The following is a 16,692-nucleotide window of genomic DNA, read 5'->3' as shown; positions in this document are numbered from 1 at the left end:
CGCAGTCTGGTTGGTAATAATTTCCACGACTGCCTGTAACTTAATAATTCTGCTGAGCATATAGACAGGAGTACAGTAACCCCAGCTCCCAGGTGCTCCCTGCACCCAGGTGGCTGATCCATAGTTCTCAATAATCCTCTGGGGAGGCCATTCGTCTTCTCCCCATCTCCGTCAGCCCCCCACCTTGAGGTCCCTTTTTATTCTAGGCACCAGAATAAAGGGGAACCCCCAGCATTTCCCCTTGGATGTTGGGCAAGTGGAAGAACCCAGGCTGGATAACTCCTATAAGTACAACTTCCCTTCCCAGTCCTAGGGAGTTTGGTATAAGCTTACTTCCCACATATCCAAAATAGCCCATCTAATGTCCTCCACCACACCGGGTCAGTATTGGTGAGGTTATTCCAATATTTGCCAATGTCAGGGATGCCTTGCTAGTAGTAGAACAATTTAAGAGACTGTCACTGGTTGGAGGATCATGACATTGGGAACCATTTTCTGATGGGGGCAGTGCCAATACCATTTAAGCTCATCGGGCCACCAGGTTAGATTACTCCCATTCCAAGAGAGTACCCTTTTACAAGGAGTTTCCCCCACCCACTTTTCATACTCTGACCTGGTCTTTTGATGCATTCTTTCCCAGTGACCTCTGATGTGAGAATCTAGGTCTGAGGTTGATTTCTCTCTTGTTTAGTTATAGATTGGTTCCACAATAAAAGTTGGTAGGCATTTAAACTTGTCCCTTTCCAAGGCTATTCCTCACTCATGAGGACGCCTGCATACACCCAGCAGTTTGAGACATTTAGTTTTTTAGCAGTCCTTTCCACCAGGTCTACAAAATGATCTTTTCCTGTTGTTGGGAGGGCTAATCCTTTGCCTGATTCACTTCTGAGTTTGTTATACGGTGGCCCAGCACTTTGATTGGCAGCCGACCCCAGTCTGGGTGAGAGTACCTTTGACACTCAGTGGGGTGTGCTGTCTCTCTAATAAGTTGTTCTTGAGCTATGTCTTGGACTCCCCCACAATTAGAGCTTCCCCACTATCCCTAATAAGCCTAGAAGACCCATTCTCCCCTCTTTCCATGACAAATATAGCCTGCATTGTTCCCCTTACTGTGGGACTTCCAGCATCGCCTACCAGCAATCTCGCAAACTGAAGGAGTGTATGAGCCGATGTTCCATCTGACCTGTTAATGGATGTATGATATAAAGTATGGCTGTGCAGAGGTCCCAGCAAAGGCTCTCTTATAACATTCAGTACATGGGGGAAACCTTGCAAGGGCCAACCCAAATGGTAAAAGTCCAAGTATGTAGAGGAAACCAAGGGTGCATCCCATGTTGGAGCTTCTGCCATGTATAGACTACTCAGCTTCTGGAGTGATTAGGAGCAGGGGTGTTATTTTGTTGTTTGTGGTCCCCTGTTGTTTCCTGGGAAGTGGAGTCCTGCCTAGGAAGGGTGCTGATGTTCCGGAGCGTAATCTTACACAGCAAAACCAGATCAGGGATGTGCTCCCACTTGAGAGAAGCTGGCTTGACTTGGCTGTAGTGGATCCAAGGAGCTATCTCTGCTACTTTAACTAAGGTAAGGGTAGACAAACTAACAACAAAAGGGCCTCTGCCGTGAGGCTTTAATGGTTGGACATTCCACTCCTTTTACTCTGATGGCATCCCCTGGCTTGTAAGGGTGTGTGGGAATTGTTAGGCTAACAGGAAGTCTCTCCTGGACCCAGTCATTTATCTTTGAGAGAGTCACACTGAGGGCCTGCATTTGTTGCCTCAAGGTGAAGTCATGTATTTCCTTAAGGTTCCTCCCTTATGCCCTTGATTAATGAGGATGGGCGTCCATAAAGGACTTCAAAGGGTGAGAGCCCTGTCCGCTTTGTGGGACTACACCTAATCCTTAGTAATACTATGGGCAGTAATTGAACCCACTGCAGATGGGTCTCCTGACACAGTTTTCCTAACTGTAATTTTAGGGTTCTATTCATGTGTTCTACTGTTCCTGAACTCTGGGGGTGGTAGGCCATATGCAACTTCCAGGTAATTCTTAGGCTCTTAGCCATTAGCTGTACCATCTCTGCCACAAAGGCTGGACCATTATCCAACCAAATACACAGGTATTCCAAACTGAGGAATGATTTCCTTTAACAGACATCTGACCACCTCCATGACCTTTTCAGTCTGTGTCGGGAAGGCTTCCACCCATACTGAGAAGGTACAGCAAATACCAACAGATATTTTCATCCCTGAGCTCATGGCATTTCAGTAAAGTCCGTGATCAAGTTTTCAAGAGGAGTTCCACCAACACTCTGCACCTGGGCAAGCACTCTTGGCCTTGTCTGGGGTTGTTTTTGGCACATAAGGTGCATCTCTCACATACTGTCCTAGTTACGCTCACAAGCTTGGGGACATAAAAATGCTGGGCTGGGTAGTCTCAAGGGCTGTTCACCTGGAATGAGTTCCTTCTTGGAACTGCTTGACAAATGTAGGAGACCGTGACTCAGGAATGGCAGTGTAGCCATTGGCAAACTTCCACCATCCATTTGGTAGAAAATTTCTCTCCTCAGTGTTAAACCAAGCCTGATCTTACGGTGTGTACCATGGGCCCTATTCAGCTAAGGGGCATGGGAACAAGGCAGCCATCAGGACAGTTGGGGCTGATCACCTCATGAGGGCCATTTGTTTGGCTTCTGTCAGCTTTCCAGTTTCCCCAGGCAATTGTTGCATCTCCTTTCTGGTGCCCTTGGCAGTGTATAACTGCCACCAGTTTAGGGGCCTACACAACATCTACCAATTCGAGGATTTTCTGCCCATACTTGATACTTTTTCCTCCTGAGTTAATGAGTCCCCTCTTTATATAAGGCCCCATGGATATGAATCGTTGTAAAGACATATTTAGAGTCAGTGTAAATGTTTACTTGTACTCCTGCAGTGAGCTGGAGTGCCCACGTGAGGGCAACAAGTTCAGCCTTTTGTACAGAAGTCCTAACTGGCAGTGGGCAGGCCTCAATGACTTGAGTCCAAAGTCATCACCACATACTAGGCAAAGCATGTGCCGTCCTGGACAAAGCTACTGCCATGTATGCAGTATTCAATTTGTGGATTGCTGATAGGCTGATTGTTTAGATCTGGCCAGCTCGAGAAAACTTCATCTGTAACCTCTAAGCAGTCATGCTCCAGGGGGCTGAGTCAGTTGACAATAGGGTGGCTGGGTTTAGAGTCTAAACAACCTGTAGCCGGGTGTGTGGGTTTTCACATAGCATACTCTGGTATTTGAGTATCTGAGATTTAGTCAGCCAGTAATTTTCCTTATACTCCATGAGTGTCAGGATGGAGTGGAGAACCCAAATAGTGAGTTCTTGCCCTCGGGTGAGCTTGTTTGCTTCTGTCACCAGGATAACGATGGCTGCTTGGGCACACAGGCAAAGTGGCCAGCCTTGGGAAACAGCATGAAGTTGTTTTGACAAGTAAGCCACCAGATGGTGCCAGGAGCCTAATAACTGAGTCAGGACCCCAGTAGCTGTTCCCTTTTGGTCATGGACATACAGGAAAAAGGGTTTCATCACATCTGGAAGGCCTAGAGCAGGGGCATTTGTGGGTGCCTTGATTTCTTTAAAGGCGTTCTCTTGCTCCCTTCTCCATACTAAAGGCTCCTGTTCTCCCCTCCTTTGTGGCTTCATAGAGGAGTTTGGCCAAGAGGGAGTAGTTAGGGATCCAGATTCAATAGAAACCTGCAGTTCCCCAAAACTCTAATTTGCTAGCAGGTTTTAGCATCTGGGATGGAACACACAGCCTGTTTCCTCTCAGGGCCAAGCCTGCATTGCCTCTGGGACAGGTGAAAGCTGAGGTATTTGACAGTGGTTTGGGCAAATCTGAGCCTTTTTCCTAGAGACTTTGTATCCTGCCTCCCATAAAGAGAAAGGAGAAGGCATGTCCCTTCCATACAGTCCTCCTGAGGTGGTCCGGCCAACAGGAAGTACTGAAGGAGTGTGCAGCTGTGGTGGTTGGCTAAGAAGGCTTTTAGATTGAATGCCAAGGAAGTTCTGAAAATAGTGGGTGAATTTTTCTGTTGCCCCTTTTCCCCAGTATTGGGATTTTCCCATTGGAAGGCAAAAATAGGCTGGCTCTGTGGGGCCAGGCGGATGCAGAAGAATGCATCTTTAAGATCTACGTAGGTAAAAAACTTTGTCTCAGCTGGGACAAAGCCTAAAAGTGTGTAAGGATTTGCAACTATGGGGTGCAAAGTGACAGTTACTGAATTTACTGCTGGGAGGTCCTGAACTGGCCTGAAATCCTCAGTCCCCAGTTTCTGGACTGGTAAGAAAGGGATGTTCCAGGATGACTGACAAGGTCAGAGGATCCCATGTTTTTAAAAATGTGTCAAAATGTTTTTGAATTCCAACCTGGGCCTTGCGGGAAATGAAGTACTGTTTCTGGCTGATGGGGGTGATCCAAGCTTTAGTTCCATCACTGCTGGAGGCACATTTTGGGCCAGACCTGGGGGGTATCTTCAGTCCCTACACCTGGAATCTTGAAGGGAAGCTCAGGAACCTCAAGAGGCCTCCCTTCAGGGGCATAGGGCTGCCATTCCTCCTCTTGTGCGACCATGAAGATTAGAGTCTTTGCCTCAGGTCCTCTCAACTTTAAGGCTGCTGTGCCATCCGAATCAAGTTATCTATGCCCTCAGTTTGCATCACAAATCCCTGCCAATCAGGCCCACAGGGCAATCGGGGAGATAGAGGAATTCATGCCTCACTTCATGACTTCTAAGATTGCATCATCTAGCCATTAAGAAGGGTGGCGGACTTGGTCCCCTGTAGCCCCCAAAATAGTTATATGCCTTTTGGAAAGAGGACCTACTGGTTGGGTCATGACTGAATGTTCTCCACCTGTGTCCACCATGAGATCACAGGATGGCCTCCGATTTTCATTCGGACCGGTCTGTCCTAGTCCTCCTCATAGACTTCCGTGCCTACCAAACTGACAATGTTTTCCTTCCAGGGGGGTGGCTTCCCTGTGAGTGGGCTGGTATTTTCTCCAACAACCTGGCCTTTGCCTCTGGTCTAGGGGGCCTTTTGGGAGTCCCTGGCCTGTTGGGACATTCATTCTTCTAGCGCCCTTCCTGATAACAGTAGGTACATTAATTTCACCCTAGTTTCTTCCTAGGTGGGGGCATCCTGGGGCATTGGTCACAGGGATTGCCTCTGCTTCTGCACCTGGATTAGCATGCTGGGGCCCATCCGACTGTCCAGCAAGGGCTGCAGCAAGGGAGTCTGCTTTCCTTTTCATGTTCCTGTTGGCCTCCTGTTTAGCCTCTGGATCTCGATTGACAAAAACCTTTGTGGAGAGCTCCAGAAGCTTGCTAGCATTCATTCCAGTGAATATCTTCCATTTCTGCAATTTCTGCCTTATGTCTCCCTGCACCTGGCCAACAAAAGTGGTGCTAATCATCTGCTGGTTTTTAGTGGCTTCCAGGTCGAAGGGGGTGTACAAATGGAAGGCCTTGCACAAATGCTTATAAAATTGGCTGGGACTCTCATCTGGTCCTTGGAGAACCACTGATATTTTGCTCATGTTTATGGCCTTTCCCCCTCCTTCCTTTATGCCTCCCAATAGTGCCTCCTGATACTGCTCAAGTCACCAGTGATCTCGGTCATCATTGGGGTCCCAATTGGACCTTCTCTAGTTGCTCCAGGTAGGAATTCAAGCACTAACATGGAATAAGAATGAGAGAGTGGACACCCTTTTTTGTCCCTAACTTAAGAGGAAATGGTTTCAGTTTTTCTCTGTTTAATACAATGTAGGCCATATGTTTATCATATAAACCTTTATTGTATTGAGGTATGTTCTTTCTGTTCCTAGTTTCTTCAGAGCTTTTATCATGAAGTGATCTTGTATATTGTCAAAGGCTTTTTCTGCTTCTGTTGAGATGATCAAGTGATTTTTCTCCTCGCTTTTTTTTATGCACTGTACTAGGCTTATTGATTTGCATAGAGTGAGCCATCCTTGCATCCCTGTAATGAGACCAACTTGATCAAGGTATATGATCTTTTTTTTTTTTTTTTTTTTTTTTGATCTAACCTTTTCTCTAGTACCTGTTCCCCTTTTGGTATATGATCTTTTTAACACATGTTGAATTCAGTTTGTAGGGATTTTCTTGAGAATTTTTGCATATAGGTTCATCAAGAAAATTGGTCTATAATTTTTTTGTTAGGTCCTTCTCCAGTTTTGTTATCAGGGTAATACCGGCATCATAGAATGGGGTTGGTAGCATTCCTTCCCTCTCTGTTTTATGGACTAATTTGAGGAGCCTTGGTATAAGTCCTTCTTTAAAGGTCTGGTAGAATTCAGCAGTGAGCCTGACCATTGTTTATTTCATTGCTTGTTACATGTTTGTTTACATTGTTTTTATCTTCTTGGTTCAATTTTGGTAGGTCATTTAAATCTATAAATTTATCCATTTCTTCTAGGTTTTCCAGTTTGTTAAAATAAAAGTTTTCACAGTATTCCCTAGTGACCTACTGAATTTCATCTCTCTCATCTGTAATTTTGTTAATTGTTTTTTTCTGTCTTGTGGTTAATTTGGCTAAGGGTATGTCTTGCTTAATTTTTCAGAGTCTTTATTTCATTGATTCTTTGTATTTTTTTAGTTTCTATTTTGATAATTTCTACCCTAATCTTTATTATTTCTTTCCATCTTCTACTTTTGGGTTTGACTTATTCTTATTTTCTTAGAGTGTGAGGTGCATTGTTAGGTTATTTGTTTGAGATATTTCAGATTTAATTGAATGTAGGTGGTCATAGTTATAAACTTTCTTCTTAGTACTGATGTTGCTGTATCCTAAAGGTTCTGGTAAGTTGTTTTCAATTTTCATTTGATTCTGGGGATTTTTTGATTTTCCTTTTTATTTCTTTAAAGATCCACTGATCTTCCTAAAGTAAACTGTTCAGGTCCATGCATTTGAATATTTTTTGTAGTTTCTCTTGGTATTGATTTTCTGATAAAATCCAGGAAGCTATTTCAATTTTCTTGACATGCTTTATGGACTGTAGTATGATCTGTTTTGAAGAAAGTTTAGTGGGCTCCTGAGAAGAATGCATATTCTTTACTGTTGGGTGGAATACTCTGTAGGTGTCTATTACGTCCATTTTCTCTGCAGTGTCATTTAATTCTGAAGTTTCCTTGTTGATTTTTTTGTCTGGATGACCTATCTATTGGTGAGAGTGGGGTGTTAAAGTTACCCACTATTACTGTGTTGGGATCTCTCTGCTTTTGTGTCCAGTAGTATTTGTTTTATGAAATTGGATGTGCTGATGTTTGGTGTGTATATTATAACTTATATTATTCTCAGGGATTGTTCCCTGCATCAATGGGAAGCAACCTTCTTGGTCTCTTATGACTAATTTTGGCTTGAAGTCTGCTTTGTCAGATATGAGTGTAGCTATTCCTGCTTGCTTTCAGGCAACATTTGCTTAGAATATCTTTTTCCATCCTTTTCCTTTAAGCTCGTGTTTGTTCATGCCGGTGAGGTATATTTCCTTTTTGTTTTTCTTTCTTTCTTTTTTTGGTGGTACTGGGATTTGAACTCAGAGCTTCATGCTTGTTAGGCAGACAGTTTACCACTTGAACCATATCTCAGCCCAAGATATATTTCTTGTGGGCAACAAATTATTAGATCTTTTCTTTAAATGCAATCTGCTAGTCTGTGTCTTTTGATTGGAGAATTGAGACCATTAATATTCCAAGTTATTAAGTTATATAGTTGGGCTAGTGGAGTGGCTCAAGTGGTAGAGCACCTGCCTAGCAAGTATGAGACCCTGAGCTCAAACTCCAGTACTGCCAAAAATAAAAAAATAAGTCTGTAGTAATTCATGCCCTTTTGTCATTTTTTGTAGTGTTTGATTCTTTCATGCCCTTCATTTGCTTTTCTACCCATTTAGCAAGATTTATTCTTCCCTGTATTTTCATGGTTGTGTTTATCTTCCTTTTCTGTGTATAGGGTTCCTTCTAAGTATCATCAGCTGTGTTGGCTTAGTGATCAGAATTCTCTTCGTTTTGTTTATCATGGATGGTTTTTATTTCTCCTTCAATTATGAAAAATAGCTTTAATGGATACAGTAATCTAGGTTGGTACTTAATTTTCTTTCAGAGCCTAAAATACCTCATTCTATGCCCTCTGCTTTTAAAGTTGCTGTTGAGAAATCGGCTGTTAATCTGATGGGTTTGTCTGTATATGTGATTCAGCCTCTTTTGCAGCTTTTCTCTCTCTTAAGAAATTTTTACTAGCATATATTAATTGCACAAAGGGGTTTCATTGTGACATTTTTCATACATGCATATACTTTGATCAGTTCACCCCTCTGGTACTCTTGCTTAACCCCACTTCCACTTTTTTTTTTCCCCCTGTGGTACTGGGGTTTGAACTCAAGGCCTCTTACTTACTAAGTAGGTACTCTATCACTTGAGCCACTCCACCAGCCAACCACCCCCACTTTAAAAAACAATTCAGTGAGTTTCGTTCTTCTATTTTCATACATGTGTATGAAATGCTTTGACCATATTTGCCACCCCTCCTTCACTCTCTCCTTTTACCCTCACCCCTGTCACTGGTTCCTATCCCTAAACTGTCCTGTTTTTTCTTACAGCTCTCAATATTCTTTTTTTTTTTTTTGTATACCTAATGTTTTAACTCTAATAAGCCTTGAAGACATTCTTTTCTTGTCTTGTGTGTATGTGGGGTCCTAAAACCCTTCTGTACCTGGACAACCATTTCTTTCTCAAGATTTGAGAAGCTTTCCGCTATTCATTGAATATGCTTTCAATGCCTCGAACCATTCTTGTTCTTATGACCATGATTCATATGTTTTGTCTTTTATTTATTTTTTAACATCTTTTTTCATCATTGTACTAGGAGTACAATGTGACATTTACAAAAGTTCTTACAATATATCCTCATTCAACTCACCCCCTCCACCATTCTCCTCTATCTCATCTCCCCCTATTCCTGTTGTTTCACCTTTCAATGTATGTCTTGTATGCTTCATTTGTACTTCTTTTATTTCCTTATCTTCATCTGGATGTTCTAATACATGTACCTTGTCTTCAAGCCGTGATATTGTCTTTAATTTACTTTAGTGTGTTGGAGAGATTATCAACTGAGTTTTTTTTTTAATTTATTGAGCTTTTCACTTCCAGAATTTGATTTTTTCAGTATTTCTATATCTTTATTGAATTCTTCTTTCATATCTTGTATTGTCTTGTTTATTTCATTCAGCTCTTTATTTAAGTTCTCTTGGAATTCATTCAGGTATTTACTCATATCCTCTTTAATTTCATGGATCATTCTTTTTGTTTGTTTTATTATTCATATGTGCATACAAGGCTTGGGTCATTTCTCCCCCCTGCCCCCACCCCCTCCTTTACAACCCACTCCACTCCCTCCCTCTCCCCCCAACCCCCTCAGTACCCAGCAGAAACTATTTTGCCCTTATCTCTAATTTTGTTGAAGAGAGAGTATAAGCAATAATAGGAAGGAACAAGGGTTTTTGCTGGTTGAGATAAAGATAGCTATACAGGGAGTTGACTCACATTAATTTCCTGTGCCTGTATGTTACCTTCTAGTTTAATTCTTTTTGATCTAACCTTTTCTCTAGTTCCTGGTCCCCTTTTCCTATTGGCCTCAGTTGCTTTTAAGGTATCTGCTTTAGTTTCTCTGCATTAAGGGCAACAAATGCTAACTAATTTTTTAGGTGTCTTACCTATCCTCACCCCTCCCTTGTGTGCTCTCGCTTTTATCATGTGCTCAAAGTCCAATCCCCTTGTTGTGTTTGCCCTTGATCTAATGTCCACATATGAGGGAGCACATACGATTTTTGGTCTTTTGGGCCAAGCTAACCTCACTCAGAATGATGTTCTCCAATTCCATCCATTTACCAGCGAATGATAACATTTCGTTCTTCTTCATGGCTGCATAAAATTCCATTGTGTATAGATACCACATTTTCTTAATCCATTCGTCAGTGGTGGGGCATCTTGGCTGTTTCCATAACTTGGCTATTGTGAATAGTGCCGCAATAAACATGGGTGTGCAGGTGCCTCTGGAGTAACCTGTGTCACAGTCTTTTGGGTATTGGATCATTCTTGTAATCAGTGGTTTGAATTGTTGAGTTTGTTTCATTTTGAGGAGTCATGTTACCTTGTATTTTTATATTTCTTGTGTTTCTGTGTTGGGATTTGTACACATGAGGCCAGGTCATTGTTGAAGTTTTAATCACCTATAGTCTTTCAAATGTAGTATTCTCAGTGTTCAGGCAGAACAGTACAGTGGTAGAGTTGAGCTGCTATTTCTCACTGAAATAGGTCTGTGGCTCAGTAGCCAAGCATTTTCCCATATACTAAGAACACTAGACCTGATCCCTAGCACTATTGGATTAAGGAGAACTAGCTGGAATCTCTTGTAAAAAGGTTGGTTATATGTGTCTGGACTGCTTTCACTAGCAAAGCTTCCTTTTTTGTACTGGAAGCCACTGCTGGCTGTATGGAGCTTTATAGCCTGGGCTACATAGGTTCTCACTTGATTCACATGCCTTTCCAGTTTGTGTCTGTGGGGGCAGCAAGTATGCAAGTCTGTGAGTGTCCCTTGAGTGTATCAGCGAATGGGACACAGCAAACAGAGCCCCAAGTTCTGCACTTGCAGGGGCACATGGGAGGGACTGAGACACTGTCTACTGTGCTTGATTCTTTCAGACTGTGCTCAGGAGATGTTCCTATGTAAAGAGAAGGATGTGGAATTCATTATTTGGAGAGTATCAGTGCTGGTTCGTAGTCCTGCCTGGTAACTAACACATGCCAGGATGCGTGTAATTCCCCAGAAGCAGGTCTCAGTGTATTCAGATACCACTCAGAAGTTTACTTCCTTGTGTGGAGAAAGGGGCTGTGGAAATCACATGATTTGAAAGATCTGAGCTCAGGTCACTCAGTGCTGCTTGTCAGCAAACACTTGCTGGGGTGTAGTTTTTGGAGGTGGAATTCAGAAGGTCTGGGCTTGGGGTTCTCAGACCCACTTGGCAGCCAATACGAATAGCCAGGAGGCAGGTCTTAGAGGCATAGTACTGCACCAGCCAGAGGCTCGGTGCTCCATTTCTGCTGTGACCCTCAGACAATGGAACTCACTCCTAGCCAGAGAGGACAGGGCCACTAACCACCATAGCCTTCTCTCCTGGAAGAGAAGAGGTTCCCTCTGGGTCCATGTCAGACCCTTTCCTTCTCTACAACTGCTGTCTGTGTTCAGTTCTGTTACCTCTGGCCTCTGTTGCAGTGACCTCCTGCCTTGTCTCCTCTCCCATATGTTCTCTCCCTACTGCTGCTGTGATTTTCCAAAATAAACTTGACCATGCTCTCCACCGTGACTTCCCATTGTGTATAGTATATAGAACTTGGAGCCTTTGTAATCTAGTGCCTGCTTTCACATTTTTGTGAGTTCCCTAGAGCTGTTGTGGCAGATTACCACGAACTGCAATGAATGACCACATTAGGAATTTATTCTTTCATAGTGATGGAGGCCAGATATCCAAAGCAAGTTGTTGAGAGGGTTGGTTCCTCCAGCGAGGATGAGAGGGAGGATCTGTTCCATGCCTCACTCCTAGTTTCTGGTGGTTGCCCACAATGCTTGGTGTTCTTTCAATGTAGCTGATGGTAGATGCACCCCTCCATTCTCTGCTGGACAGTCATTGGCTTAGGGCACCTTGTGTTATATGATCTCATCTTAACTAATTAGATCTGCAAAGACCATAAGTTGTATTTAGAGGTTCCAGGTAGACATGAGTTTTTAGGAGACACTATTCAACCCAATATACCTTCTAGCCTCAGCTCTTTCTCCCTCACTTGTGGACTTGTTCATTTACTTTGGTGCCTTAGATAGGTGAGAGTTCACCAGACAAGGAGAAAAGGCTTCCAAGCAAAGAAAAGTAGATACACAAAAGGCTACAGAGGAGGAAAACTTTGAGCTTAGTCCTAATATAGTAGGGTTTTACTTATTTTTGTTTGCTCATTATTTTTACTGCTTCACTGTACTTTAAAACATTGTCCAGGTGTTACCTTTTTTATGAGGGTTCCCTGGCCTCTCCAGGGACTTTTCTATTCCCTAAGTGCTTACATACTCTGTAGGCATCACTTTTGTATTTTGATTATTTTACTTATTAGGCCTTTGTGATCTCTGGGTAGATTGCATTTGTCTGTAGCACAAAGGTCTCCAGGAGATATGTCTGAGTAAATGTACTCATCTGCATTTAGTCCCATAAGACTAGTGGCGTACATGTTGGGAAGAAGTTGTGCAGCCCTATTTCGATGGTTAAGTCTTAGATGAGATAGTGAGGATTTGACCATTGTGGGAAAGGGTTGTACTGAATCATCTTTAAGGTTTCTTCCACCTAGAGGTTCTCTTTCCCATGTAGCCCAGTCTGGCTTTGAACTTGTGATCCTACTGCCTTAGCCTCCTAAGTACAAAATTTCAAGGTCAATAGCTTGGAAGTGGTGGTTGAAGCAACTGCTTGATTCCTCCTTGCTTTGAGGAATCTCACTGTCTTTGAAAGAATGCAGTGCTGGCTGGAACATTGTACCGAATAGCGCAGTCAGGGCTTTAAGGGATGCTGAGCCTCTTGGACCTCACGTGGGTGGGCAGAGATTGTGAGCACAGCACCTCTTGTCCAGCAGATGCCCTCTCAAAGCACAGCAGTTTTTCCACATTCTTTATTTGTACAAAAGGATTTTAAAGACTATAATTTAATTGTCTTTGGATTCCTGTTCCATTTGAAACTATTTTACTACCTTGTTAAAGACACACTAAGAATTGTCTTTTTATTTTTGATGGGAGCAAGAAAAGTTTAACTGTAGGGAATACCAAGAAATGAGGCAATCAACAACATTTCTGCAGAGGTGATCAGTGTACCAGGGATATTTTAGGAAAATATCACATACTTAGTATGTAATACCATTCATTTTAAACATCACTTTTTCTAATTACAGATGAACTGTTCATTGGTGCTAATTATTGCATCACTTTGGCATGTTAGAAAAATTGCCCTAGACTATAAACACTTTTTAATTTGAGAGAACAGTGTGGGGTAAAATGCTGTTATTTAAATAGCTTTGAAGCAAAAGTGACTTATAAAAATATTTCACAAGCCTGTTAGAAATAATTTCCTCCACGTATGGTTCCTGGAGAAAATGCCTTATTCTTTTGGTTGTGGAAGCAGCACAAACTCTGTAAGGCAGTTTCATTTTTATAATAATGGACAACCATCAGAGTGGGCAAGGATTGAATGAACAATGCTTCTCCCAACCACCAATTATGAACTATGCAGCTAAAATCCAGCTAATCACAGCTTGTTGGGTTTGTCACTGTGTATTAGCTCTTGGCAAATTGAGTTAATTAACTTTGAGAGACCCCATTCCATGCTACAGCCCCAAAATAAAACTGGATTGTTGAGAAGGCCTTGCAAAATTTCAGGGCCATTTTTGTTTATTTCTCTCTCTTCTAGGGTAGGGATTCCTAAGGTGGGTTCATGAAGGTCTATGAACTGGGATAGAAAAATAAACAAGAGCTTTTTTCATTCACTTCAAACTAAAATTTAATTTAACATTAAAAATTATACATAGGCAACAATCCATAGTGGAATTGTCACCCATAGAAGTCACAGACTCAAGAATTGCAAGAGCCTATTTGCTGTGATAATAAAGAAGTTAATTTCCTTTGGAACCTATATGTATTATTTTGTGAATTTAAAAACATTTTCATGATTAACAAGGGAAGAGTGAAGAACTGTCAAAAACCCAAGGAAACTAGAGAAATATGACAACCATCTGCAGGGTACCCTGCAGATGGAGCAGAAAGTGGAAAACTGGTGAAATCCAAATAAAAGTCTGGAGTTTAGTTCATAGTAATGTGCCAGTGTCAGTTCTTAGTCTTGACATGTATTCCATGGAAATATAAGGTGATATCAGTGGGGAAAACCAGGTGAGAGGTTCATGGAAATGCTCTGATGTGACTTCATAGCTTCTCTGCATCTGCCGCTGACAGGGAAGGCCTCAGTGGGGGTTTGGGTCAACTGAAGACCATTGTGGCCTCTTCCAGTGACACTTTAAGGAATTGTTGAGATAGGCCAATCCAAAGGTAAGGAGAAGTTTTCAGAGAAGTCGAGTGATGTAGAGTGCAGTAGAGTAGAAAAGGCATGGCTCTGGAGTCAGAGAGCTCAGGGGTCATGACTGTCACAAGCTTTTTGATGTGGAGCTATGTCGGAGACAAGGCTCCCTTTGTGAGCCATTCTGTCTTGACCTTGCCCACGGTTGTTTGTCCCAACTTCTCCATCTCCAGCACAAGATGGCGCCATCCCTGCTTCTCTTCCGGGAGTTTACCTTGCCGCCGGCGTGAACGGGCACCCTATCAGAAGTCCTATAGCAGAACCAGCCAACCAGCCTGCACCTCGTCGTACCCCTCACTCCCGCAGCACATAAATACCCCTGTGTGAACAATAAAATTTTGCAGCTTGATCAGAACTCCTGTCTTGCTGTCTCCTTCGTGTCTCTTGTCCCTTCATTCTTCCCCTTCTAGGTTCGCTACCCACGCTGATGTGACCTGCAGGATGGGACATCTGGCGCCCAACGTGGCTGTAGCTATTCCTGTGATTGCGGGGAGAACACCGTCCTCTGGAAAGGCTTGGCGCCAAGCAGAGTTCGCGATCGCCTCGGCTAACGCAACCGAGAGACAGATCCAGGAGGAGAGTGAGGACGGTGAGTGACCCACCATGGGACAAGCAGTGTCGTCACATGATTTGTTTCTTTCAGGCCTCAAGGAGGCCCTCAAGACACGAGGGGCGCGTGTTAGGAAAAAAGATTTGAGGTCATTTTTTTGTTACATAGGAGATTTATGTCCTTGGTTTCCTCTCGAAGGAACCATTGATGGTAAGAGATGGCTCCGGGTCGGAGACTGTTTAAAAGACTATTATGAATCTTTTGGCCCCGAAAAAGTCCCTGTGACCGCCTTTTCTTATTGGAACTTGATTATTGAAATACTCAAAAGTGCTCCCTTTGATAATGGTACCTTAAGACTTGTTAAAATCGGGCAAAATGCTATGCAGACGGCTTCCCGCCCTCCTTCCAGGTGTCCTTCTGTTTCTATTGATATAGATTCTTCACAATCTAACTCAAAATCTGATAACCCTGCCCCACCCCAGGACCCAAAGGATAAAGAAATTACCCACCTCTACCCAGTCCTAAACCCTGATGATGCCTTAACTGCTGAAGAACAGGCTACCCTTGAGGAAACAGCTGCCCGTTACTGTTCAGAGCAAGACCCGTCCTTGACGGACCCCCCTTTATACACTCCTCCTGCCTTTTGTGCTCCGGCCCTGCAAGGGCCTACTGCCCCTCCAGACATTTTCTCTCCGCTTCCCTTACCTAACTTAGCCCCCTTACGCGAGTCCCTCCAACACAGACGAGAGCAAATTAAACTTTTAAAAGAATTAAGGTCTCTTGACCTTGAGCTTCGCTCATTAGCTTTAGACACAGAATCTATACGTCCCAGCCCAAAACAGTCTAAAATAAAAGCTAAGCCACACCATCGGGCTGTTCTCACCTTTCCGGTCACTCGCAGCCAAACAGAGACAGAGCTTTCCCATACGGAGAATAGGGAAAATGATGATAGGGACTCAGACTCAGACGAGGAGGAACACTACAATGCAGGAGAGGAACAAGAGGAAACAGGACAAAAACAAGGTTCAGAGGATGAGGAGCCCACCTCTAGGCAGGATGAAACCCAAAATGCCTATAAAAAATTAAGTCTACGCTTTCTCAAAAAACTTAAAAAGGCTTGTGCTCAATATGGTCCCACTGCGCCTTATACGTTGGCTTTATTAGAAAATCAAAGCACACAATGGCTTACTCCAAATGATTGGAAATTTCTAGCCCGAGCTACTCTCAGTGCTGGAGATTTCCTGCTATGGAATGCAGATTTTAAAGAGCACTGTCGGGAAACTGCTCAAAAAAATCTGACTAAAACCTCTTCTAAATCCTGGACCTATGCCAAATTAGTGGGTAACGCGCCATATGACACCAACTCTAGACAAGCATGTCTCCCTGTGGGGCTTTTGGCGCAAATTCAAACAGCTGGCTTACATGCTTGGAGACGCCTCCCTCAAAAGGGCTCGGCTACCACCTCCTTGGCAAAAATTCGACAAGGGCCCAATGAGCCTTATAGTGACTTTGTTGCCCGGCTCAATTTAGCTGCAGAGCGCTTACTTGGTCCAAGCGAAAGCGAAAGTGCCTTTGTTAAACATCTTGCCTTTGAAAACGCCAACCCAGCTTGTCAGGATGTTCTTCGACCACATAAGACTAAAGGAGAACTTTCTGACTTTATTAGACTTTGTGCTGGGGTAGGTACGGCCCATGCCATGGGCCTAGCCATAGGTGCTGCCTTTACCAAGGCTCTCCATAACCCTGGCTCACAGACTTGCTTTAATTGTAATCAGCCTGGCCATTTTGCACGTAAATGCCCAAAGGCAATAACCCCCCAGATCGGGGCTCAAACCGAGGCTAAACCACCCACCACTCTCTGCCCTCGTTGCGGCAAGGGCCGTCACTGGGCTAATGAATGCAGGTCTAAGACTAATGCTCTTGGACAACCTATTTTTCCCCGCTTGT

The 16,692-nt window shown here is 43.3% G+C and overlaps 1 protein-coding gene across 7 annotated transcripts in view; it reads left to right on the top strand.

Moving 5' to 3' along the window:
- Positions 1-16,692, top strand: part of LOC109678255 (pannexin-1-like) — a 115,854-nt gene that overhangs the window by 29,316 nt on the left and 69,846 nt on the right. The window contains exon 3 of one of the 7 annotated variants that reach the window (XM_074083217.1): positions 14,369-14,784. The exons of 5 other annotated variants lie outside the window; for them this stretch is intronic. In XM_074083217.1, coding sequence (XP_073939318.1) covers positions 14,369-14,425 — 57 coding nt within the window. In that variant the 3' untranslated portion in view covers positions 14,426-14,784. Of the gene's footprint in view, positions 1-14,368; positions 14,785-16,692 lie in introns of those variants that run through there. One more of the 7 variants, XM_074083186.1, reaches the window with a different exon arrangement.

This window comes from Castor canadensis, chromosome 1, assembly GCF_047511655.1.
Source record: "Castor canadensis chromosome 1, mCasCan1.hap1v2, whole genome shotgun sequence".
Classification (NCBI taxonomy): domain Eukaryota; kingdom Metazoa; phylum Chordata; class Mammalia; order Rodentia; family Castoridae; genus Castor; species Castor canadensis.
Note: the sequence above shows the minus strand (reverse complement) of the source record. Positions and strands in the feature narration are given on the sequence as shown.